At 50.4% G+C, this 27,454-nt stretch overlaps 1 protein-coding gene across 8 annotated transcripts in view; it reads right to left on the bottom strand.

Annotated features, from left to right (window-relative positions):
- Window positions 1-391: 391 nt before the first annotated feature.
- abhd6 (Abhydrolase domain-containing protein 6) overlaps window positions 392-27,454 on the bottom strand; it is an 81,962-nt gene continuing 54,899 nt past the window's right edge. The window contains exons 6-10 of one of the 8 annotated variants that reach the window (XR_006762851.1): window positions 4,090-4,259; window positions 3,648-3,702; window positions 2,771-2,871; window positions 1,463-2,128; window positions 392-1,426 (exon numbers count right to left, since the gene is read on the bottom strand). Coding sequence is in view for 2 of the 8 variants with exons in the window: in XM_045711233.1 (XP_045567189.1) it covers window positions 1,940-2,128; window positions 2,771-2,871; window positions 3,648-3,702; window positions 4,090-4,259 (515 nt within the window). In the remaining 6 variants the exon portion in view is untranslated. 8 annotated transcript variants of the gene reach the window in all.

Below are 27,454 nucleotides of genomic sequence, written 5' to 3'. Positions count from 1 at the left end.
ATGCAAATTGTAGAGGGTATAGGGTGTCGGGTAAGATGGCTCCCAAAGCACTTTATGATGACAGTGTAACCACATGAAAAGAATTGAGCTCATTCAATCTCATCCAAACCCTGGCCTTCCTAAAACTGTTGCTTGAAATCTGAAACAAACCCCCAAAACTTTCCTCAAAGCTTTTCCCCCAAAACCTTGAAACAATATCAGTAAGCTTTTCTCACCTCATATCAAGGCCCAGCCCCAAAACCACTGTAGCTCCACCCCATATCAAGGCCCAGCCCCAAAACCACTGTAGCTCCACCCCATATCAAGGCCCAGCCCCAAAAACAGCTGTAGCTCCACCCCATATCGAGGCCCAGCCCCAAAACAACTAAGTCCAATGTGATTGGTCCATGAATTTCATGTCAGCATGAGAAGAGTTTTATTTTGTGCTTTACGTGAACAAGCAAAACATTGAGTAGATGCATTAACATGTACAAGGATAAGAAAAGTGTCACAAATCTATTTTTTTTGTCTCAGTGTAACTTAATGACATGGCATCAGCTAAAACGAAACAAAGCAAACTTGAAAATATCCAGGCATTGGTTGTTGTGTCTCATTGCATCGATACTCTTAACGTCATGCATCGATCCTATCAGGTTATATCACATATAACAGGGTATAGCAGCCATTGAATAACAAAAATATTTGGTTAATAATAATAATAATAATATTACAAAACGTACGTCCTTGTAGCTCCATTGTTTTTTTATAACATTTATTTTATCATAAAACACAATGACAATATGTTCCTAATGTACAAGGTGTAATATGTTGTCTGTGGTTAATAATAAGACCATGTGCCAACCTTCAACAAGACAAACCTAACTAACTAACTAACTAGTTTGATTTGAGTTTGCGTCTTCCTTTACTTCTTGGGTTTTCAGGCGGGAACAGTCTCAGACACTACCAACCACAGTCCTTCAGCTGACTCAGAGCTATCACAAACTCAAATAAAGTATAAAATCATGTAATTAAGTTAGTAACACATCGGCAATTAAACAAATAATATAACATTTGAAAATTAAGGTCCTTAAATCACTAAATAAATGCAATGTCACAATATTGTATCCCAGTATCTTCGCCTTATAATCAAATTCAAGCATGAAACAGCAGCCAGCTGGTTGATGGGCTCATTCCCTGAGGACTACATTAGAAAAATATTACTAGATCATTTACAGATTATTAGATTTTTTTTTTTACAGATGCGATAAACGCTCACCGTAGGCTGGTTTCCTGGACACAGATTAAACCTAAAACCTAGTACCTTACTGAAACCTGAAACCCTGACTGAAACCTAGTCCCTGACTGAAGCCTAGTCCCTGACTGAAGCCTAGTCCCTGACTGAAACCTAAAAACCTCACTGAAACCCTGACTGCAACCTGACTGAAACCTAGTCCCTGACTGAAACCTAGTCCCTGACTGAAACCTAGTCCCTGACTGAAACCTAGTCCCTGACTGAAACCTAGTCCCTGACTGAAGCCTGAAACCCTGACTGAAACCTGAAACCCTGACTGAAACCTAGTACCTCCTGACTGAAACCTAGTACCTCCTGACTGAAACCTAGTCCCTGACTGAAGCCTGAAACCCTGACTGAAACCTGAAACCCTGACTGAAACCTAGTACCTCCTGACTGAAACCTAGTACCTCCTGACTGAAACCTAGTCCCTGACTGAAACCTGAAAACCCTGACTGAAACCTAGTCCCTGACTGAAACCTGAAAACCTGACTGAAACCTAGTACCTCCTGACTGAAACCTAGTCCCTGACTGAAACCTGAAACCCTGACTGAAACGCATGTTCAATGGAGATCAAACCCCCATTGAAAGTGCTTCTTTGCCTAGGACTAGGTTTAACCTTGTCCGGGAAACGGGCACTATAAAAGTCTGAACTCCAGGTAGTCAGTCTCAGGAGAGTTTCTTGCTGTTGTTAGAGCCAGAGCCAGAGTTGTGTTGGTTATTGATAAAGTCCATGATGAGCTGAGCTGTCTTGCGAGGTCGCTCCATCACCACAGAGTGACCACAGTTGTCCAGCAACTCCACCTGGCAGCCAGAGACGGCCTCCTTCAGCATAGATGATCCAGACACGTCCACCACCTGATGGAGGAAGAGAGGAGAGGAGAGGAGAGGGAGTACATTTAAGCGGAACACTCTCTTAGACCCTTTTCTATCTAGAACCTAAACGGGTTCTTTGGCTGTCCCTATTGGAGAACACTTTGAAGAACCGTTTTTGGTTCCAGGTAGAACCTTTTTGTGTTCCATGTAGAACTTTAAAGGTAGCCTAGTGGTTAGGGTGTTGGGCCAGTAACCGCAAAGGTTGCTGTATCGAATCCCCGAGCTGACAAGGTACAAATGTATCGTTCTGCCCCCTGAACAAGGCAGTTAACCCACTGTTCCCTGGTAGGTCGTCATTGTAAATAAGAATTAGTTCTTAACTGACGTGTCTAGTTAAATAAAGGTAAAACATTTTTTTTTAAAGGGTTCTACTTGGAACATTTTAGCCGAATAACCCTTTTTTTCTATTCCGTTTTATAATTTTAATCATTACAATTATAAAGACAAACAGAAAATAGTCACATACATTATATACAAAACAAAATACCTTTTTTCTAAGAGTGTACACAAGTAGTGTATGCACATCCAGTTACTTGCAACTTGTAATAAAAGAAAGATACACTGTTGATTGATCCCACAGTTTTATTGTGCAATGTTATGACCCAACGGTCCTGAAATGCTTACCTGGTCATGCTTCCCCCAGATGACCTGTGTTGGGACTGTGATCAGATGCATGTTCTCATGTAAAGAGTGTCTGGACTTCTCTCCTACGATCTCCATGAACACTGAGGAAAGATAGGAGAATAACTATTCCACTGAGGAAAGATAGGAGAATACCTATCCTGAGGAAAGATAGGAGAATAACTATTCCACTGAGGAAAGATAGGAGAATACCTATTCCACTGAGGAAAGATAGGAGAATAACTATTCCACTGAGGAAAGATAGGAGAATACCTATTCCACTGAGGAAAGATAGGAGAATACCTATTCCACTGAGGAAAGATAGGAGAATACCTATCCACTGAGGAAAGATAGGAGAATACCTATTCCACTGAGGAAAGATAGGAGAATACCTATTCCACTGAGGAAAGATAGGAGAATACCTATTCCACTGAGGAAAGATAGGAGAATACCTATTCCACTGAGGAAAGATAGGAGAATACCTATCCACTGAGGAAAGATAGGAGAATACCTATTCCACTGAGGAAAGATAGGAGAATACCTATTCCACTGAGGAAAGATAGGAGAATACCTATTCCACTGAGGAAAGATAGGAGAATACCTATTCCACTGAGGAAAGATAGGAGAATACCTATTCCACTGAGGAAAGATAGGAGAATACCTATTCCACTGAGGAAAGATAGGAGAATACCTATTCCACTGAGGAAAGATAGGAGAATAACTATTCACTTACACATGCATATACAATATACAATATGCACCACAAAACCCCCCCCCCCAAACAAAACATTCCACCAGGTGTGATTGACAAGTCTGACAGGATCATTAAATAATTCAATGAATGTTTTTTTGAAGCAGACATTCAAACCAAATCCCTCACACTCTCTGTAGAAGTCGTTGTTTGGAACTCGAACATCCACCAATCCCTGAAGAATCTGTTAAAAGGAGAAGAACGGTTATTGTAAGAAACCATGCAGTAGATTGTTGTAAAACAAATGAAAATAAAAAGCCAACAAGTTGAAGTAAAGACTAGTTCTAGTAGTAGTCCTCCGTTTGTTTTTGTTGTTATTGACTAAATCCTGAAGATGTTGACCAGCCGCCAACAACAACAAAACTAAGACCTGGATTCAATCCGATCAGCAGTAGATCTGCGTGATAGCGCGCATGACATTAAAAGGTTATTTTCGATTGAGCCTACGCATTGCACCGCTTACCACGAATGTGGTTTCCATGAACGCAGGAAAACAACGCTTTGAAAAAGGTCCCATAGCCTGACAGAGTGCGATCAGATTGAATCACTGCTGAAATGTATCAATGAGTACCTGTTGAGGGATCTTGAAGCGTACGAAAGAGCAGAGTTTGAGCATATCCTCCATCTCCTCTGGGGTAGAGGGGATCAGAGGGATGCCCTGGGGATCCAGGCTCCCACTCAGTTCACGGTCCTTCTCCAGCTCCCTCAGCCGCTCCACAAACGGACTCTCGTTCGGAAGACCTGAAAAAGAACACAAAAAAAAAAGAAGATCTAAACTGAACAAAAATATATAAAACGCAACATCAAATCAAATTGTATTTGTCTCATGAGCAGAATACAACAGGTGTAATAGACCTTACAGTGAAATGCCGAATACAACAGGTGTAGTAGACCTCACAGTGAAATGCTGAATACAACAGGTGTAGTAGACCTTACAGTGAAATGCTGAATACAACAGGTGTAGTAGACCTTACAGTGAAATGCTGAATACAACAGGTGTAGTAGACCTTACAGTGAAATGCTGAATACAACAGGTGTAGACCTTACAGTGAAATGCTGAATACAACAGGTGTAATAGACCTTACAGTGAAATGCTGAATACAACAGGTGTAGTAGACCTCACAGTGAAATGCTGAATACAACAGGTGTAGTAGACCTCACAGTGAAATGCTGAATACAACAGGTGTAGTAGACCTCACAGTGAAATGCTGAATACAACAGGTGTAGTAGACCTCACAGTGAAATGCTGAATACAACAGGTGTAGTAGACCTCACAGTGAAATGCTGAATACAACAGGTGTAGTAGACCTTACAGTGAAATGCTGAATACAACAGGTGTAGTAGACCTCACAGTGAAATGCTGAATACAACAGGTGTAGTAGACCTTACAGTGAAATGCTGAATACAACAGGTGTAGTAGACCTCACAGTGAAATGCTGAATACAACAGGTGTAGTAGACCTTACAGTGAAATGCTGAATACAACAGGTGTAGTAGACCTTACAGTGAAATGCTGAATACAACAGGTGTAGTAGACCTTACAGTGAAATGCTGAATACAACAGGTGTAGTAGACCTTACAGTGAAATGCTGAATACAACAGGTGTAGTAGACCTCATAGTGAAATGCTGAATACAACAGGTGTAGTAGACCTCATAGTGAAATGCTGAATACAACAGGTGTAGTAGACCTCACAGTGAAATGCTGAATACAACAGGTGTAGTAGACCTTACAGTGAAATGCTGAATACAACAGGTGTAGTAGACCTTACAGTGAAATGCTGAATACAACAGGTGTAGTAGACCTTACAGTGAAATGCTGAATACAACAGGTGTAGTAGACCTCACAGTGAAATGCTGAATACAACAGGTGTAGTAGACCTTACAGTGAAATGCTGAATACAACAGGTGTAGTAGACCTCACAGTGAAATGCTGAATACAACAGGTGTAGTAGACCTTACAGTGAAATGCTGAATACAACAGGTGTAGTAGACCTTACAGTGAAATGCTGAATACAACAGGTGTAGTAGACCTCACAGTGAAATGTTTACTTACTGGCCCTTAACCAACAATGCAGTGTTAGGAAAAATAAGTGTTAAAGTATTTATTATTTATTTATTTATTAAAATAAACTGAAGTAAAAAGAAAAAAAAGAAAAAAAGAAACTAATTAAAGAGCAGCAGTAAAATAACAATAGTGGAGGCTATATACAGGGTATTACGGTACAGAGTCAATGTGGAGGCTATATACAGGGTATTACGGTACAGAGTCAATGTGGAGGCTATATACAGGGTATTACGGTACAGAGTCAATGTGGAGGCTATATACAGGGTATTACGGTACAGAGTCAATGTGGAGGCTATATACAGGGGGTACCAGTACAGAGTCAATGTGGAGGCTATATACAGGGTATTACGGTACAGAGTCAATGTGGAGGCTATATACAGGGTATTACGGTACAGAGTCAATGTGGAGGCTATATACAGGGTATTACGGTACAGAGTCAATGTGGAGGCTATATACAGGGGGTACCAGTACAGAGTCAATGTGGAGGCTATATACAGGGTATTACGGTACAGAGTCAATGTGGAGGCTATATACAGGGGGTACCAGTACAGAGTCAATGTGCAGGCTATATACAGGGGGGGTACCGGTACAGAGTCAATGTGGAGGCTATATACAGGGTATTACGGTACAGAGTCAATGTGGAGGCTATATACAGGGTATTACGGTACAGAGTCAATGTGGAGGCTATATACAGGGGGTACCGGTACAGAGTCAATGTGGAGGCTATATACAGGGGGTACCGGTACAGAGTCAATGTGGAGGCTATATACAGGGGGTACCGGTACAGAGTCAATGTGGAGGCTATATACAGGGGGTACCGGTACAGAGTCAATGTGGAGGCTATATACAGGGTGTTACGGTACAGAGTCAATGTGGAGGCTATATACAGGGGGTACCGGTACAGAGTCAATGTGGAGGCTATATACAGGTGGTACCGGTACAGAGTCAATGTGGAGGCTATATACAGGTGGTACCGGTACAGAGTCAATGTGGAGGCTATATACAGGGAGTACCGGTACAGAGTCAATGTGGAGACTATATACAGGGGGTACCGGTACAGAGTTAATGTGGAGGCTATATACAGGGTATTACGGTACAGAGTCAATGTGGAGGCTATATACAGGGGGTACCAGTACAGAGTCAATGTGGAGGCTATATACAGGGTATTACGGTACAGAGTCAATGTGGAGGCTATATTCAGGGGGTACCGGTACAGAGTCAATGTGGAGGCTATATACAGGGGGTACCGGTACAGAGTCAATGTGGAGGCTATATACAGGGGGTACCGGTACATAGTCAATGTGGAGGCTATATACAGGGGGTACCGGTACAGAGTCAATATGGAGGCTATATACAGGCGGTACCGGTACAGAGTCAATGTGGAGGCTATATACAGGGGGTACCGGTACAGAGTCAATGTGGAGGCTATATACAGGGGGTACCGGTACAGAGTCAATGTGGAGGCTATATACAGGGTATTACGGTACAGAGTCAATGTGGAGGCTATATACAGGGGGTACCGGTACAGAGTCAATGTGGAGGCTATATACAGGGGGTACTGGTACAGAATCAATGTGGAGGTTATATACAGGGGTACCGGTACAGAGTCAATGTGGAGGCTATATACAGGGGGTACCGGTACAGAGTCAATGTGGAGGCTATATACAGGGTATTACGGTACAGAGTCAATGTGGAGGCTATATACAGGGGGTACTGGTACAGAGTCAATGTGGAGGCTATATACAGGGGGTACCGGCACAGAGTCAATGTGGAGGCTATATACAGGGGGTACCGGTACAGAGTCAATGTGGAGGCTATATACAGGGGGTACCGGTACAGAGTCAATGTGGAGGCTATATACAGGGGGTACCGGTACAGAGTCAATGTGGAGGCTATATACAGGGGGTACCGGTACAGAGTCAATGTGGAGGCTATATACAGGGGGTACCGTACAGAGTCAATGTGGAGGCTATATACAGGGTGTTACGGTACAGAGTCAATGTGGAGGCTATATACAGGGGGTACCGTACAGAGTCAATGTGGAGGCTATATACAGGTGGTACCGGTACAGAGTCAATGTGGAGGCTATATACAGGTGGTACCGGTACAGAGTCAATGTGGAGGCTATATACAGGGGTACCGGTACAGAGTCAATGTGGAGGCTATATACAGGGGGTACCGGTACAGAGTTAATGTGGAGGCTATATACAGGGTATTACGGTACAGAGTCAATGTGGAGGCTATATACAGGGGGTACCGGTACAGAGTCAATGTGGAGGCTATATACAGGGGTACCGGTACAGAGTCAATGTGGAGGCTATATACAGGGGTACCGGTACAGAGTCAATGTGGAGGCTATATACAGGGGGTACCGGTACAGAGTCAATGTGGAGGCTATATACAGGGGTACCGGCACAGAGTCAATGTGGAGGCTATATACAGGGGTACCGGCACAGAGTCAATGTGGAGGCTATATACAGGGGGTACCGGTACAGAGTCAATGTGGAGGCTATATACAGGGGGTACCGGTACAGAGTCAATGTGGAGGCTATATACAGGGGTACCGGTACAGAGTCAATGTGGAGGCTATATACAGGGGTTACGGTACAGAGTCAATGTGGAGGCTATATACAGGGGGTACCGGTACAGAGTCAATGTGGAGGCTATATACAGGTGGTACCGGTACAGAGTCAATGTGGAGGCTATATACAGGTGGTACCGGTACAGAGTCAATGTGGAGGCTATATACAGGGGGTACCGGTACAGAGTCAATGTGGAGACTATATACAGGGGGTACCGGTACAGAGTTAATGTGGAGGCTATATACAGGGTATTACGGTACAGAGTCAATGTGGAGGCTATATACAGGGGTACCGGTACAGAGTCAATGTGGAGGCTATATACAGGGTATTACGGTACAGAGTCAATGTGGAGGCTATATTCAGGGGGTACCGGTACAGAGTCAATGTGGAGGCTATATACAGGGGGTACCGGTACAGAGTCAATGTGGAGGCTATATACAGGGGTACCGGTACAGAGTCAATGTGGAGGCTATATACAGGGGGTACCGGCACAGAGTCAATGTGGAGGCTATATACAGGCGGTACCGGCACAGAGTCAATGTGGAGGCTATATACAGGGGGTACCGGTACAGAGTCAATGTGGAGGCTATATACAGGGGGTACCGGTACAGAGTCAATGTGGAGGCTATATACAGGGTATTACGGCACAGAGTCAATGTGGAGGCTATATACAGGGGTACCGGCACAGAGTCAATGTGGAGGCTATATACAGGGGTACCGGTACAGAGTCAATGTGGAGGCTATATACAGGGGTACCGGCACAGAGTCAATGTGGAGGCTATATACAGGGGGTACCGGTACAGAGTCAATGTGGAGGCTATATACAGGGGGTACCGGTACAGAGTCAATGTGGAGGCTATATACAGGGGTACCGGCACAGAGTCAATGTGGAGGCTATATACAGGGGTTACGGCACAGAGTCAATGTGGAGGCTATATACAGGGGGTACCGGCACAGAGTCAATGTGGAGGCTATATACAGGGGTACCGGTACAGAGTCAATGTGGAGGCTATATACAGGGGGTACCGGTACAGAGTCAATGTGGAGGCTATATACAGGGTATTACGGTACAGAGTCAATGTGGAGGCTATATACAGGGGGTACCGGCACAGAGTCAATGTGGAGGCTATATACAGGGTATTACGGCACAGAGTCAATGTGGAGGCTATATACAGGGGGTACCGGTACAGAGTCAATGTGGAGGCTATATACAGGGGGTACCGGCACAGAGTCAATGTGGAGGCTATATACAGGGGTACCGGCACAGAGTCAATGTGGAGGCTATATACAGGCGGTACCGGCACAGAGTCAACGTGGAGGCTATATACAGGGGGTACCGGCACAGAGTCAATGTGGAGGCTATATACAGGGGTACCGGCACAGAGTCAATGTGGAGGCTATATACAGGGGGTACCGGTACAGAGTCAATGTGGAGGCTATATACAGGGGTACCGGCACAGAGTCAATGTGGAGGCTATATACAGGGGGTACCGGCACAGAGTCAATGTGGAGGCTATATACAGGGGTACCGGCACAGAGTCAATGTGGAGGCTATATACAGGGGTACCGGCACAGAGTCAATGTGGAGGCTATATACAGGGGGTACCGGCACAGAGTCAATGTGGAGGCTATATACAGGGGGCACCGGCACAGAGTCAATGTGGAGGCTATATACAGGGGGTACCGGCACAGAGTCAATGTGGAGGCTATATACAGGGGTACCGGCACAGAGTCAATGTGGAGGCTATATACAGGGGGTACCGGCACAGAGTCAATGTGGAGGCTATATACAGGGTGTTACCGGCACAGAGTCAATGTGGAGGCTATATACAGGGGCACCGGCACAGAGTCAATGTGGAGGCTATATACAGGTGGTACCGGCACAGAGTCAATGTGGAGGCTATATACAGGTGGTACCGGCACAGAGTCAATGTGGAGGCTATATACAGGGGGTACCGGCACAGAGTCAATGTGGAGGCTATATACAGGGGGTACCGGCACAGAGTCAATGTGGAGGCTATATACAGGGGTACCGGCACAGAGTCAATGTGGAGGCTATATACAGGGGCACCGGCACAGAGTCAATGTGGAGGCTATATACAGGGTATTACGGCACAGAGTCAATGTGGAGGCTATATACAGGGGGCACCGGCACAGAGTCAATGTGGAGGCTATATACAGGGTATTACGGCACAGAGTCAATGTGGAGGCTATATACAGGGGGCACCGGCACAGAGTCAATGTGGAGGCTATATACAGGGGGCACCGGCACAGAGTCAATGTGGAGGCTATATACAGGGGGTACCGGCACAGAGTCAATGTGGAGGCTATATACAGGGGGTACCGGCACAGAGTCAATGTGGAGGCTATATACAGGCGGTACCGGCACAGAGTCAATGTGGAGGCTATATACAGGGGGTACCGGCACAGAGTCAATGTGGAGGCTATATACAGGGGGCACCGGCACAGAGTCAATGTGGAGGCTATATACAGGGTGCACGGCACAGAGTCAATGTGGAGGCTATATACAGGGGCACCGGCACAGAGTCAACGTGGAGGCTATATACAGGGGTACCGGCACAGAGTCAATGTGGAGGCTATATACAGGGGGCACCGGCACAGAGTCAATGTGGAGGCTATATACAGGGGGTACCGGCACAGAGTCAATGTGGAGGCTATATACAGGGGCACCGGCACAGAGTCAATGTGGAGGCTATATACAGGGGTACCGGCACAGAGTCAATGTGGAGGCTATATACAGGGGGTTACGGCACAGAGTCAACGTGGAGGCTATATACAGGGGGCACCGCACAGAGTCAATGTGGAGGCTATATACAGGGGGTACCGGCACAGAGTCAATGTGGAGGCTATATACAGGGGCACCGGCACAGAGTCAATGTGGAGGCTATATACAGGGGCCTACGGCACAGAGTCAATGTGGAGGCTATATACAGGGGGTACCGGCACAGAGTCAATGTGGAGGCTATATACAGGGTATTACGGCACAGAGTCAACGTGGAGGCTATATACAGGGGCACCGGCACAGAGTCAACGTGGAGGCTATATACAGGGGGCACCGCACAGAGTCAATGTGGAGGCTATATACAGGGGGTTACGGCACAGAGTCAATGTGGAGGCTATATACAGGGGGCACCGCACAGAGTCAACGTGGAGGCTATATACAGGGGCACCGGCACAGAGTCAATGTGGAGGCTATATACAGGGGGCACCGGCACAGAGTCAATGTGGAGGCTATATACAGGGGTACCGGCACAGAGTCAATGTGGAGGCTATATACAGGGGGCACCGGCACAGAGTCAATGTGGAGGCTATATACAGGGGGTACCGGTACAGAGTCAATGTGGAGGCTATATACAGGGGTACCGGCACAGAGTCAATGTGGAGGCTATATACAGGGGCACCGGCACAGAGTCAATGTGGAGGCTATATACAGGGGGCACCGCACAGAGTCAATGTGGAGGCTATATACAGGGGCACCGGCACAGAGTCAATGTGGAGGCTATATACAGGGGTACCGGCACAGAGTCAATGTGGAGGCTATATACAGGGGGTACCGGCACAGAGTCAATGTGGAGGCTATATACAGGGGCACCGGCACAGAGTCAATGTGGAGGCTATATACAGGGGGCACCGGCACAGAGTCAATGTGGAGGCTATATACAGGGGCACCGGCACAGAGTCAATGTGGAGGCTATATACAGGGGGTTACGGCACAGAGTCAATGTGGAGGCTATATACAGGGGCACCGGCACAGAGTCAACGTGGAGGCTATATACAGGGGGCACCGGCACAGAGTCAATGTGGAGGCTATATACAGGGGGCACCGGCACAGAGTCAATGTGGAGGCTATATACAGGGGGCACCGCACAGAGTCAATGTGGAGGCTATATACAGGGGCACCGGCACAGAGTCAATGTGGAGGCTATATACAGGGGGCACCGGCACAGAGTCAATGTGGAGGCTATATACAGGGGTACCGGCACAGAGTCAACGTGGAGGCTATATACAGGGGGCTACGGCACAGAGTCAACGTGGAGGCTATATACAGGGGCACCGGCACAGAGTCAACGTGGAGGCTATATACAGGGGTACCGGCACAGAGTCAATGTGGAGGCTATATACAGGGGGCACCGCACAGAGTCAATGTGGAGGCTATATACAGGGGGTACCGGCACAGAGTCAATGTGGAGGCTATATACAGGGGCACCGGCACAGAGTCAATGTGGAGGCTATATACAGGGGGCACCGGTACAGAGTCAATGTGGAGGCTATATACAGGGGCACCGGCACAGAGTCAATGTGGAGGCTATATACAGGGGGTTACGGCACAGAGTCAACGTGGAGGCTATATACAGGGGGCACCGGCACAGAGTCAATGTGGAGGCTATATACAGGGGGTACCGGCACAGAGTCAATGTGGAGGCTATATACAGGGGCACCGCACAGAGTCAATGTGGAGGCTATATACAGGGGGCACCGGCACAGAGTCAATGTGGAGGCTATATACAGGGGGTACCGGCACAGAGTCAATGTGGAGGCTATATACAGGGGGTACCGGCACAGAGTCAACGTGGAGGCTATATACAGGGGCACCGGCACAGAGTCAATGTGGAGGCTATATACAGGGGGTACCGGTACAGAGTCAATGTGGAGGCTATATACAGGGGGTACCGGCACAGAGTCAATGTGGAGGCTATATACAGGGGCACCGGCACAGAGTCAATGTGGAGGCTATATACAGGGGATCACGGCACAGAGTCAACGTGGAGGCTATATACAGGGGCACCGGCACAGAGTCAATGTGGAGGCTATATACAGGGGCACCGGCACAGAGTCAATGTGGAGGCTATATACAGGGGTACCGGCACAGAGTCAATGTGGAGGCTATATACAGGGGCACCGGCACAGAGTCAACGTGGAGGCTATATACAGGGGGCACCGGCACAGAGTCAATGTGGAGGCTATATACAGGGGGTACCGCACAGAGTCAACGTGGAGGCTATATACAGGGGGTACCGGCACAGAGTCAATGTGGAGGCTATATACAGGGGGCACCGGCACAGAGTCAACGTGGAGGCTATATACAGGGGGTACCGGCACAGAGTCAATGTGGAGGCTATATACAGGGGGTACCGGCACAGAGTCAACGTGGAGGCTATATACAGGGGCACCGGCACAGAGTCAATGTGGAGGCTATATACAGGGGGTACCGGCACAGAGTCAATGTGGAGGCTATATACAGGGGGTACCGCACAGAGTCAACGTGGAGGCTATATACAGGGGGTACCGGCACAGAGTCAATGTGGAGGCTATATACAGGGGGTACCGGCACAGAGTCAACGTGGAGGCTATATACAGGGGGCACCGGCACAGAGTCAATGTGGAGGCTATATACAGGGGCACCGGCACAGAGTCAATGTGGAGGCTATATACAGGGGGTACCGCACAGAGTCAATGTGGAGGCTATATACAGGGGTACCGGCACAGAGTCAATGTGGAGGCTATATACAGGGGGCACCGCACAGAGTCAATGTGGAGGCTATATACAGGGGCACCGGCACAGAGTCAACGTGGAGGCTATATACAGGGGGCACCGGCACAGAGTCAATGTGGAGGCTATATACAGGGGGCACCGGCACAGAGTCAATGTGGAGGCTATATACAGGGGTACCGGCACAGAGTCAATGTGGAGGCTATATACAGGGGCTACCGGCACAGAGTCAATGTGGAGGCTATATACAGGGGTACCGGCACAGAGTCAATGTGGAGGCTATATACAGGGTACACGGCACAGAGTCAATGTGGAGGCTATATACAGGGGGCACCGGCACAGAGTCAATGTGGAGGCTATATACAGGGGGTACCGGCACAGAGTCAACGTGGAGGCTATATACAGGGGGTACCGGCACAGAGTCAATGTGGAGGCTATATACAGGGGGTACCGGCACAGAGTCAATGTGGAGGCTATATACAGGGGTACCGGCACAGAGTCAATGTGGAGGCTATATACAGGGGCACCGCACAGAGTCAACGTGGAGGCTATATACAGGGGCACCGGCACAGAGTCAACGTGGAGGCTATATACAGGGGCACCGGCACAGAGTCAATGTGGAGGCTATATACAGGGGGCACCGCACAGAGTCAATGTGGAGGCTATATACAGGGGGTACCGGCACAGAGTCAATGTGGAGGCTATATACAGGGGGTACCGGCACAGAGTCAATGTGGAGGCTATATACAGGGGGCACCGCACAGAGTCAATGTGGAGGCTATATACAGGGGGCACCGGCACAGAGTCAATGTGGAGGCTATATACAGGGGGTACCGGCACAGAGTCAACGTGGAGGCTATATACAGGGGGCACCGCACAGAGTCAATGTGGAGGCTATATACAGGGGGTACCGGCACAGAGTCAATGTGGAGGCTATATACAGGGGGTACCGCACAGAGTCAATGTGGAGGCTATATACAGGGGTACCGGCACAGAGTCAATGTGGAGGCTATATACAGGGGGCACCGGCACAGAGTCAATGTGGAGGCTATATACAGGGGCACCGCACAGAGTCAATGTGGAGGCTATATACAGGGGGCACCGCACAGAGTCAATGTGGAGGCTATATACAGGGGCACCGGCACAGAGTCAACGTGGAGGCTATATACAGGGGGTACCGGCACAGAGTCAATGTGGAGGCTATATACAGGGGGTACCGGCACAGAGTCAACGTGGAGGCTATATACAGGGGCACCGGCACAGAGTCAATGTGGAGGCTATATACAGGGGCACCGGCACAGAGTCAACGTGGAGGCTATATACAGGGGCACCGCACAGAGTCAATGTGGAGGCTATATACAGGGGGCACCGGCACAGAGTCAATGTGGAGGCTATATACAGGGGGTACCGCACAGAGTCAATGTGGAGGCTATATACAGGGGCACCGCACAGAGTCAACGTGGAGGCTATATACAGGGGGTACCGGCACAGAGTCAATGTGGAGGCTATATACAGGGGCTACCGGCACAGAGTCAATGTGGAGGCTATATACAGGGGGTACCGCACAGAGTCAATGTGGAGGCTATATACAGGGGTACCGGCACAGAGTCAATGTGGAGGCTATATACAGGGGTACCGGCACAGAGTCAATGTGGAGGCTATATACAGGGGGCACCGGCACAGAGTCAACGTGGAGGCTATATACAGGGGGTACCGGCACAGAGTCAACGTGGAGGCTATATACAGGGGCAACGGCACAGAGTCAACGTGGAGGCTATATACAGGGGGTACCGGCACAGAGTCAATGTGGAGGCTATATACAGGGGGTACCGCACAGAGTCAATGTGGAGGCTATATACAGGGGGCACCGGCACAGAGTCAATGTGGAGGCTATATACAGGGGCACCGGCACAGAGTCAATGTGGAGGCTATATACAGGGGGCACCGGCACAGAGTCAATGTGGAGGCTATATACAGGGGTACCGCACAGAGTCAATGTGGAGGCTATATACAGGGGGTACCGCACAGAGTCAATGTGGAGGCTATATACAGGGGGTACCGCACAGAGTCAATGTGGAGGCTATATACAGGGGGCACCGGCACAGAGTCAATGTGGAGGCTATATACAGGGGTACCGGCACAGAGTCAACGTGGAGGCTATATACAGGGGGTACCGGCACAGAGTCAACGTGGAGGCTATATACAGGGGGTACCGGCACAGAGTCAATGTGGAGGCTATATACAGGGGGCACCGCACAGAGTCAACGTGGAGGCTATATACAGGGGGTACCGGCACAGAGTCAATGTGGAGGCTATATACAGGGGTACCGGCACAGAGTCAATGTGGAGGCTATATACAGGGGGCACCGGCACAGAGTCAATGTGGAGGCTATATACAGGGGTACCGGCACAGAGTCAATGTGGAGGCTATATACAGGGGTACCGGCACAGAGTCAACGTGGAGGCTATATACAGGGGTACCGGCACAGAGTCAACGTGGAGGCTATATACAGGGGGCACCGGCACAGAGTCAATGTGGAGGCTATATACAGGGGTACCGGCACAGAGTCAACGTGGAGGCTATATACAGGGGCACCGGCACAGAGTCAATGTGGAGGCTATATACAGGGGGTACCGGCACAGAGTCAATGTGGAGGCTATATACAGGGGGTACCGGCACAGAGTCAATGTGGAGGCTATATACAGGGGTACCGCACAGAGTCAATGTGGAGGCTATATACAGGGGGTACCGGCACAGAGTCAATGTGGAGGCTATATACAGGGGGTACCGGCACAGAGTCAACGTGGAGGCTATATACAGGGGCACCGCACAGAGTCAATGTGGAGGCTATATACAGGGGGTACCGGCACAGAGTCAACGTGGAGGCTATATACAGGGGGTACCGCACAGAGTCAATGTGGAGGCTATATACAGGGGGTACCGGCACAGAGTCAATGTGGAGGCTATATACAGGGGCACCGCACAGAGTCAATGTGGAGGCTATATACAGGGGCTACCGGCACAGAGTCAACGTGGAGGCTATATACAGGGGCACCGGCACAGAGTCAACGTGGAGGCTATATACAGGGGTACCGGCACAGAGTCAATGTGGAGGCTATATACAGGGGGTACCGGCACAGAGTCAATGTGGAGGCTATATACAGGGGTACCGGCACAGAGTCAATGTGGAGGCTATATACAGGGGGCACCGGCACAGAGTCAATGTGGAGGCTATATACAGGGGCACCGGCACAGAGTCAATGTGGAGGCTATATACAGGGGGCACCGGCACAGAGTCAATGTGGAGGCTATATACAGGGGGTACCGGCACAGAGTCAACGTGGAGGCTATATACAGGGGTACCGCACAGAGTCAACGTGGAGGCTATATACAGGGGTACCGGCACAGAGTCAACGTGGAGGCTATATACAGGGGCTACCGGCACAGAGTCAACGTGGAGGCTATATACAGGGGGTACCGGCACAGAGTCAATGTGGAGGCTATATACAGGGGGTACCGGCACAGAGTCAATGTGGAGGCTATATACAGGGGGCACCGCACAGAGTCAATGTGGAGGCTATATACAGGGGGTACCGGCACAGAGTCAACGTGGAGGCTATATACAGGGGGTACCGCACAGAGTCAATGTGGAGGCTATATACAGGGGGTACCGGCACAGAGTCAATGTGGAGGCTATATACAGGGGGCACCGCACAGAGTCAATGTGGAGGCTATATACAGGGGGCACCGGCACAGAGTCAACGTGGAGGCTATATACAGGGGCCACCGCACAGAGTCAATGTGGAGGCTATATACAGGGGGTACCGGCACAGAGTCAATGTGGAGGCTATATACAGGGGGTACCGGCACAGAGTCAATGTGGAGGCTATATACAGGGGTACCGGCACAGAGTCAATGTGGAGGCTATATACAGGGGGTACCGGCACAGAGTCAATGTGGAGGCTATATACAGGGGGCACCGGCACAGAGTCAACGTGGAGGCTATATACAGGGGGTACCGGCACAGAGTCAATGTGGAGGCTATATACAGGGGGTACCGCACAGAGTCAATGTGGAGGCTATATACAGGGGGCACCGGCACAGAGTCAATGTGGAGGCTATATACAGGGGGCACCGCACAGAGTCAATGTGGAGGCTATATACAGGGGGCACCGCACAGAGTCAATGTGGAGGCTATATACAGGGGGCACCGGCACAGAGTCAATGTGGAGGCTATATACAGGGGGCACCGGCACAGAGTCAATGTGGAGGCTATATACAGGGGGTACCGCACAGAGTCAATGTGGAGGCTATATACAGGGGGTACCGGCACAGAGTCAACGTGGAGGCTATATACAGGGGGCACCGGCACAGAGTCAATGTGGAGGCTATATACAGGGGGTACCGCACAGAGTCAACGTGGAGGCTATATACAGGGGGCACCGGCACAGAGTCAATGTGGAGGCTATATACAGGGGGTACCGGCACAGAGTCAATGTGGAGGCTATATACAGGGGGTACCGGCACAGAGTCAACGTGGAGGCTATATACAGGGGGCACCGGCACAGAGTCAATGTGGAGGCTATATACAGGGGGTACCGGCACAGAGTCAACGTGGAGGCTATATACAGGGGGCACCGCACAGAGTCAATGTGGAGGCTATATACAGGGGGCACCGGCACAGAGTCAACGTGGAGGCTATATACAGGGGGCACCGGCACAGAGTCAATGTGGAGGCTATATACAGGGGGTACCGGCACAGAGTCAATGTGGAGGCTATATACAGGGGGTACCGCACAGAGTCAACGTGGAGGCTATATACAGGGGGTACCGGCACAGAGTCAATGTGGAGGCTATATACAGGGGGTACCGGCACAGAGTCAACGTGGAGGCTATATACAGGGGGTACCGGCACAGAGTCAATGTGGAGGCTATATACAGGGGGCACCGGCACAGAGTCAATGTGGAGGCTATATACAGGGGGCACCGCACAGAGTCAATGTGGAGGCTATATACAGGGGTACCGGCACAGAGTCAACGTGGAGGCTATATACAGGGGGCACCGGCACAGAGTCAATGTGGAGGCTATATACAGGGGGCACCGGCACAGAGTCAATGTGGAGGCTATATACAGGGGGCACCGGCACAGAGTCAATGTGGAGGCTATATACAGGGGGTACCGGCACAGAGTCAATGTGGAGGCTATATACAGGGGTACCGGCACAGAGTCAACGTGGAGGCTATATACAGGGGGTACCGGCACAGAGTCAACGTGGAGGCTATATACAGGGGGCACCGGCACAGAGTCAATGTGGAGGCTATATACAGGGGGTACCGGCACAGAGTCAATGTGGAGGCTATATACAGGGGGTACCGGCACAGAGTCAATGTGGAGGCTATATACAGGGGGCACCGCACAGAGTCAATGTGGAGGCTATATACAGGGGGTACCGCACAGAGTCAATGTGGAGGCTATATACAGGGGTACCGGCACAGAGTCAATGTGGAGGCTATATACAGGGGGCACCGGCACAGAGTCAATGTGGAGGCTATATACAGGGGGTACCGGCACAGAGTCAATGTGGAGGCTATATACAGGGGCACCGGCACAGAGTCAATGTGGAGGCTATATACAGGGGGTACCGCACAGAGTCAACGTGGAGGCTATATACAGGGGCACCGGCACAGAGTCAATGTGGAGGCTATATACAGGGGGTACCGGCACAGAGTCAATGTGGAGGCTATATACAGGGGTACCGGCACAGAGTCAATGTGGAGGCTATATACAGGGGGTACCGGCACAGAGTCAATGTGGAGGCTATATACAGGGGGTACCGGCACAGAGTCAATGTGGAGGCTATATACAGGGGGCACCGGCACAGAGTCAATGTGGAGGCTATATACAGGGGGTACCGGCACAGAGTCAATGTGGAGGCTATATACAGGGGGTACCGCACAGAGTCAATGTGGAGGCTATATACAGGGGTACCGGCACAGAGTCAATGTGGAGGCTATATACAGGGGGTACCGCACAGAGTCAATGTGGAGGCTATATACAGGGGGTACCGGCACAGAGTCAATGTGGAGGCTATATACAGGGGTACCGGCACAGAGTCAACGTGGAGGCTATATACAGGGGGCACCGGCACAGAGTCAACGTGGAGGCTATATACAGGGGCACCGCACAGAGTCAATGTGGAGGCTATATACAGGGGGTACCGGCACAGAGTCAATGTGGAGGCTATATACAGGGGGCACCGGCACAGAGTCAATGTGGAGGCTATATACAGGGGGTACCGGCACAGAGTCAACGTGGAGGCTATATACAGGGGGTACCGGCACAGAGTCAACGTGGAGGCTATATACAGGGGGCACCGGCACAGAGTCAATGTGGAGGCTATATACAGGGGGTACCGGCACAGAGTCAACGTGGAGGCTATATACAGGGGGTACCGCACAGAGTCAACGTGGAGGCTATATACAGGGGTACCGGCACAGAGTCAACGTGGAGGCTATATACAGGGGGCACCGGCACAGAGTCAATGTGGAGGCTATATACAGGGGCACCGGCACAGAGTCAATGTGGAGGCTATATACAGGGGGCACCGGCACAGAGTCAACGTGGAGGCTATATACAGGGGGTACCGGCACAGAGTCAACGTGGAGGCTATATACAGGGGGCACCGCACAGAGTCAACGTGGAGGCTATATACAGGGGGCACCGCACAGAGTCAATGTGGAGGCTATATACAGGGGGTACCGGCACAGAGTCAATGTGGAGGCTATATACAGGGGTACCGGCACAGAGTCAATGTGGAGGCTATATACAGGGGGCACCGCACAGAGTCAATGTGGAGGCTATATACAGGGGGCACCGGCACAGAGTCAACGTGGAGGCTATATACAGGGGGCACCGGCACAGAGTCAATGTGGAGGCTATATACAGGGGCACCGCACAGAGTCAATGTGGAGGCTATATACAGGGGGTACCGGCACAGAGTCAATGTGGAGGCTATATACAGGGGGCACCGCACAGAGTCAATGTGGAGGCTATATACAGGGGGCACCGGCACAGAGTCAATGTGGAGGCTATATACAGGGGGCACCGGCACAGAGTCAATGTGGAGGCTATATACAGGGGGCACCGCACAGAGTCAACGTGGAGGCTATATACAGGGGGCACCGGCACAGAGTCAATGTGGAGGCTATATACAGGGGCACCGCACAGAGTCAATGTGGAGGCTATATACAGGGGGCACCGGCACAGAGTCAACGTGGAGGCTATATACAGGGTACCACGGCACAGAGTCAACGTGGAGGCTATATACAGGGGGCACCGGCACAGAGTCAATGTGGAGGCTATATACAGGGGCACCGGCACAGAGTCAATGTGGAGGCTATATACAGGGGGCACCGGCACAGAGTCAATGTGGAGGCTATATACAGGGGGCACCGGCACAGAGTCAATGTGGAGGCTATATACAGGGGGTACCGGCACAGAGTCAATGTGGAGGCTATATACAGGGGGCACCGGCACAGAGTCAATGTGGAGGCTATATACAGGGGCACCGGCACAGAGTCAATGTGGAGGCTATATACAGGGTATTACGGCACAGAGTCAACGTGGAGGCTATATACAGGGGGTACCGGCACAGAGTCAATGTGGAGGCTATATACAGGGGGCACCGGCACAGAGTCAACGTGGAGGCTATATACAGGGGCACCGGCACAGAGTCAACGTGGAGGCTATATACAGGGGCACCGGCACAGAGTCAATGTGGAGGCTATATACAGGGGCACCGGCACAGAGTCAATGTGGAGGCTATATACAGGGGTACCGGCACAGAGTCAATGTGGAGGCTATATACAGGGGGTACCGGCACAGAGTCAATGTGGAGGCTATATACAGGGGGTACCGCACAGAGTCAACGTGGAGGCTATATACAGGGGGCACCGGCACAGAGTCAATGTGGAGGCTATATACAGGGGGTACCGCACAGAGTCAATGTGGAGGCTATATACAGGGGGTACCGCACAGAGTCAATGTGGAGGCTATATACAGGGGGCACCGCACAGAGTCAATGTGGAGGCTATATACAGGGGGCACGGCACAGAGTCAACGTGGAGGCTATATACAGGGGCACCGGCACAGAGTCAATGTGGAGGCTATATACAGGGGGTACCGGCACAGAGTCAACGTGGAGGCTATATACAGGGGTACCGGCACAGAGTCAATGTGGAGGCTATATACAGGGGGTACCGGCACAGAGTCAATGTGGAGGCTATATACAGGGGGCACCGGCACAGAGTCAATGTGGAGGCTATATACAGGGGCACCGGCACAGAGTCAACGTGGAGGCTATATACAGGGGGCACCGGCACAGAGTCAACGTGGAGGCTATATACAGGGTACACGGCACAGAGTCAACGTGGAGGCTATATACAGGGGTACCGGCACAGAGTCAATGTGGAGGCTATATACAGGGGTACCGGCACAGAGTCAATGTGGAGGCTATATACAGGGGGTACCGGCACAGAGTCAATGTGGAGGCTATATACAGGGGCACCGCACAGAGTCAACGTGGAGGCTATATACAGGGGGCACCGGCACAGAGTCAATGTGGAGGCTATATACAGGGGGCACCGGCACAGAGTCAATGTGGAGGCTATATACAGGGGCACCGGCACAGAGTCAATGTGGAGGCTATATACAGGGGGCTACGGCACAGAGTCAATGTGGAGGCTATATACAGGGGCACCGCACAGAGTCAATGTGGAGGCTATATACAGGGGGCACCGGCACAGAGTCAACGTGGAGGCTATATACAGGGGGTACCGGCACAGAGTCAATGTGGAGGCTATATACAGGGGCACCGGCACAGAGTCAACGTGGAGGCTATATACAGGGGGCACCGGCACAGAGTCAATGTGGAGGCTATATACAGGGGATCACGGTACAGAGTCAATGTGGAGGCTATATACAGGGGTACCGGCACAGAGTCAATGTGGAGGCTATATACAGGGTATTACGGCACAGAGTCAATGTGGAGGCTATATACAGGGGGCACCGGCACAGAGTCAACGTGGAGGCTATATACAGGGGCACCGGCACAGAGTCAATGTGGAGGCTATATACAGGGGGCACCGGCACAGAGTCAATGTGGAGGCTATATACAGGGGCACCGCACAGAGTCAATGTGGAGGCTATATACAGGCGGCACCGGCACAGAGTCAATGTGGAGGCTATATACAGGGGGTACCGGCACAGAGTCAATGTGGAGGCTATATACAGGGGGCACCGCACAGAGTCAATGTGGAGGCTATATACAGGGTATTACGGCACAGAGTCAATGTGGAGGCTATATACAGGGGGCACCGGCACAGAGTCAACGTGGAGGCTATATACAGGGGGCACCGCACAGAGTCAATGTGGAGGCTATATACAGGGGTACCGCACAGAGTCAACGTGGAGGCTATATACAGGGGCACCGGCACAGAGTCAATGTGGAGGCTATATACAGGGGCACCGGCACAGAGTCAATGTGGAGGCTATATACAGGGTGTTACGGCACAGAGTCAATGTGGAGGCTATATACAGGGGCACCGGCACAGAGTCAACGTGGAGGCTATATACAGGGGGTACCGGCACAGAGTCAATGTGGAGACTATATACAGGGGGCACCGGCACAGAGTCAATGTGGAGGCTATATACAGGGTATTACGGCACAGAGTCAATGTGGAGGCTATATACAGGGGTACCGGCACAGAGTCAATGTGGAGGCTATATACAGGGTACTACGGCACAGAGTCAATGTGGAGGCTATATACAGGGGTACCGGCACAGAGTCAATGTGGAGGCTATATACAGGGGGCACCGGCACAGAGTCAACGTGGAGGCTATATACAGGGGCACCGGCACAGAGTCAATGTGGAGGCTATATACAGGGGTACCGGCACAGAGTCAATGTGGAGGCTATATACAGGGGGTACCGGCACAGAGTCAATGTGGAGGCTATATACAGGGGCACCGGCACAGAGTCAACGTGGAGGCTATATACAGGGGGTACCGGCACAGAGTCAACGTGGAGGCTATATACAGGGGATTACGGCACAGAGTCAATGTGGAGGCTATATACAGGGGGCACCGGCACAGAGTCAATGTGGAGGCTATATACAGGGGCACCGGCACAGAGTCAATGTGGAGGCTATATACAGGGGGCACCGGCACAGAGTCAATGTGGAGGCTATATACAGGGGCACCGGCACAGAGTCAATGTGGAGGCTATATACAGGGGGTACCGGCACAGAGTCAATGTGGAGGCTATATACAGGGGGTACCGGCACAGAGTCAATGTGGAGGCTATATACAGGGGTACCGGCACAGAGTCAATGTGGAGGCTATATACAGGGGCACCGGCACAGAGTCAATGTGGAGGCTATATACAGGGGGTACCGGCACAGAGTCAATGTGGAGGCTATATACAGGGGGTACCGCACAGAGTCAATGTGGAGGCTATATACAGGGGTACCGGCACAGAGTCAATGTGGAGGCTATATACAGGGGGCACCGCACAGAGTCAATGTGGAGGCTATATACAGGGGCACCGGCACAGAGTCAATGTGGAGGCTATATACAGGGGTACCGGCACAGAGTCAATGTGGAGGCTATATACAGGGTATTACGGCACAGAGTCAACGTGGAGGCTATATACAGGGGCACCGGCACAGAGTCAATGTGGAGGCTATATACAGGGTATTACGGCACAGAGTCAATGTGGAGGCTATATACAGGGGTACCGGCACAGAGTCAATGTGGAGGCTATATACAGGGGGTACCGGCACAGAGTCAATGTGGAGGCTATATACAGGGGTACCGGCACAGAGTCAATGTGGAGGCTATATACAGGGGCACCGGCACAGAGTCAATGTGGAGGCTATATACAGGCGGTACCGGCACAGAGTCAATGTGGAGGCTATATACAGGGGGCACCGCTACAGAGTCAATGTGGAGGCTATATACAGGGGGTACCGGCACAGAGTCAATGTGGAGGCTATATACAGGGGCACCGGCACAGAGTCAATGTGGAGGCTATATACAGGGTATTACGGCACAGAGTCAATGTGGAGGCTATATACAGGGGTACCGGCACAGAGTCAATGTGGAGGCTATATACAGGGTATTACGGCACAGAGTCAATGTGGAGGCTATATACAGGGGGTACCGGCACAGAGTCAATGTGGAGGCTATATACAGGGGTACCGGCACAGAGTCAATGTGGAGGCTATATACAGGGGCACCGGCACAGAGTCAATGTGGAGGCTATATACAGGGGTACCGGCACAGAGTCAATGTGGAGGCTATATACAGGCGGTACCGGCACAGAGTCAATGTGGAGGCTATATACAGGGGTACCGGTACAGAGTCAATGTGGAGGCTATATACAGGGGCACCGCTACAGAGTCAATGTGGAGGCTATATACAGGGTATTACGGCACAGAGTCAATGTGGAGGCTATATACAGGGGCACCGGCACAGAGTCAATGTGGAGGCTATATACAGGGGGACCGGCACAGAGTCAATGTGGAGGCTATATACAGGGGGTACCGGTACAGAGTCAATGTGGAGGCTATATACAGGGGCACCGGAACAGAGTCAATGTGGAGGCTATATACAGGGGTACCGGCACAGAGTCAATGTGGAGGCTATATACAGGGGTACCGCACAGAGTCAATGTGGAGGCTATATACAGGGGTACCGGCACAGAGTCAATGTGGAGGCTATATACAGGTGGTACCGGTACAGAGTCAATGTGGAGGCTATATACAGGGGGCACCGGCACAGAGTCAACGTGGAGGCTATATACAGGGGGTACCGGTACAGAGTCAATGTGGAGGCTATATACAGGGGGCACCGGTACAGAGTCAATGTGGAGGCTATATACAGGGGCACCGGCACAGAGTCAATGTGGAGGCTATATACAGGGGTACCGGCACAGAGTCAATGTGGAGACTATATACAGGGGTACCGGTACAGAGTCAATGTGGAGGCTATATACAGGGGGTACCGGTACAGAGTCAATGTGGAGGCTATATACAGGGGGTACCGGTACAGAGTCAATGTGGAGGCTATATACAGGGGGACCGGTACAGAGTCAATGTGGAGGCTATATACAGGGGTACCGGTACAGAGTCAATGTGGAGGCTATATACAGGGGTACCGGTACAGAGTCAATGTGGAGGCTATATACAGGGGGTACCGGTACAGAGTCAATGTGGAGGCTATATACAGGGGCTACCGGTACAGAGTCAATGTGGAAGCTATATACAGGGGGTACCGGTACAGAGTCAATGTGGAGGCTATATACAGGGGGTACCGGTACAGAGTCAATGTGGAGGCTATATACAGGGGGTACCGGTACAGAGTCAATGTGGAGGCTATATACAGAGGGTACCGGTACAGAGTCAATGTGGAGGCTATATACAGGGGGTACCGGTACAGAGTCAATGTGGAGGCTATATACAGGGGGTACCGGTACAGAGTCAATGTGGAGGCTATATACAGGGGGTACCAGTACAGAGTCAATGTGGAGGCTATATACAGGGGGTACCAGTACAGAGTCAATGTGCGGGGCACCGGTTAGTTGATGTAATATGTATATGTAGGTAGAGGTAAAGTGACTATGCATAGATAATAAACAGAGAGTAGAAGCAGCATAAAAATGGGGGTGGGGGGTGCAAATAGTCTGGGTAGCCATTTGATTAGATGTTCAGGAGTCTTATGGCTTGGGGGTAGAAGCTGTTTAGAAGCCTCTTGGACCTGGACTTGGCGCTCCGGTACCGCTTGACGTGTGGTATAGACAGGGCTCTAACTCCTCTAGCTCCACAATGAAATAGGGTTCAGGCCAGGCAGCAGACTGTTAGCCAGCCTGCCAGCTTAGTGGAGTCTGCCACTAGCACAGTCAGCGTAGTCAGCTCAGCTATCCCCACTGAGACCGTGTCTGTGCCTCGACCTAGGTTGGGCAAAACTAAACATGGCGGTGTTCGCTTTAGCAATCTCACTGGAATAAAGACCTCCTCCATTCCTGTCATTATTGAAAGAGATTGTGATACCTCACATCTCAAAATAGGGCTACTTAATGTTAGATCCCTCACTTCCAAGGCAGTTATAGTCAATGAACTAATCACTGATAATAATCTTGATGGGATTGGCCTGACTGAAACATGGCTTAAGCCTGATGAATTTACTGTGTTAAATGAGGCCTCACCTCCTGGTTACACTAGTGACCATATCCCCCGTTCATCCCGCAAAGGCGGAGGTGTTGCTAACATTTACGATAGCAAATTTCAATTTACCTGTTTTCATCTTTTGTGCTTCTAGTCATGAGATCTATGCAGCCTACTCAATCACTTTTTATAGCTACTGTTTACAGGCCTCCTGGGCCATATGCAGCGTTCCTCACTGAGTTCCCTGAATTCCCTACCGACCTTGTAGTTATGGCAGATAATATTCACATTTTTGGTGACTTTAACATTCACATGGAAAAGTCCACAGACCCACTCCAAAAGGCTTTCGGAGCCATCATCGACTCAGTTGGTTTTGTCCAACATGTCTCTGGACCTACTCACTGCCACAGTCATACTCTGGACCTAGTTTTGTCCCGTGGAATAAATGTTGTGGATCTTAATGTTTTTCCTTATAATCCTGGACTATCGGACCACCATTTTATTACGTTAACAATAATAATCTGCTCAGACCCCAACCAAGGATCATCAAAA

The sequence above is a fragment of the Salmo salar genome, unplaced genomic scaffold, assembly GCF_905237065.1.
Source record: "Salmo salar unplaced genomic scaffold, Ssal_v3.1, whole genome shotgun sequence".
NCBI lineage: Eukaryota > Metazoa > Chordata > Actinopteri > Salmoniformes > Salmonidae > Salmo > Salmo salar.
Note: the sequence above shows the minus strand (reverse complement) of the source record. Positions and strands in the feature narration are given on the sequence as shown.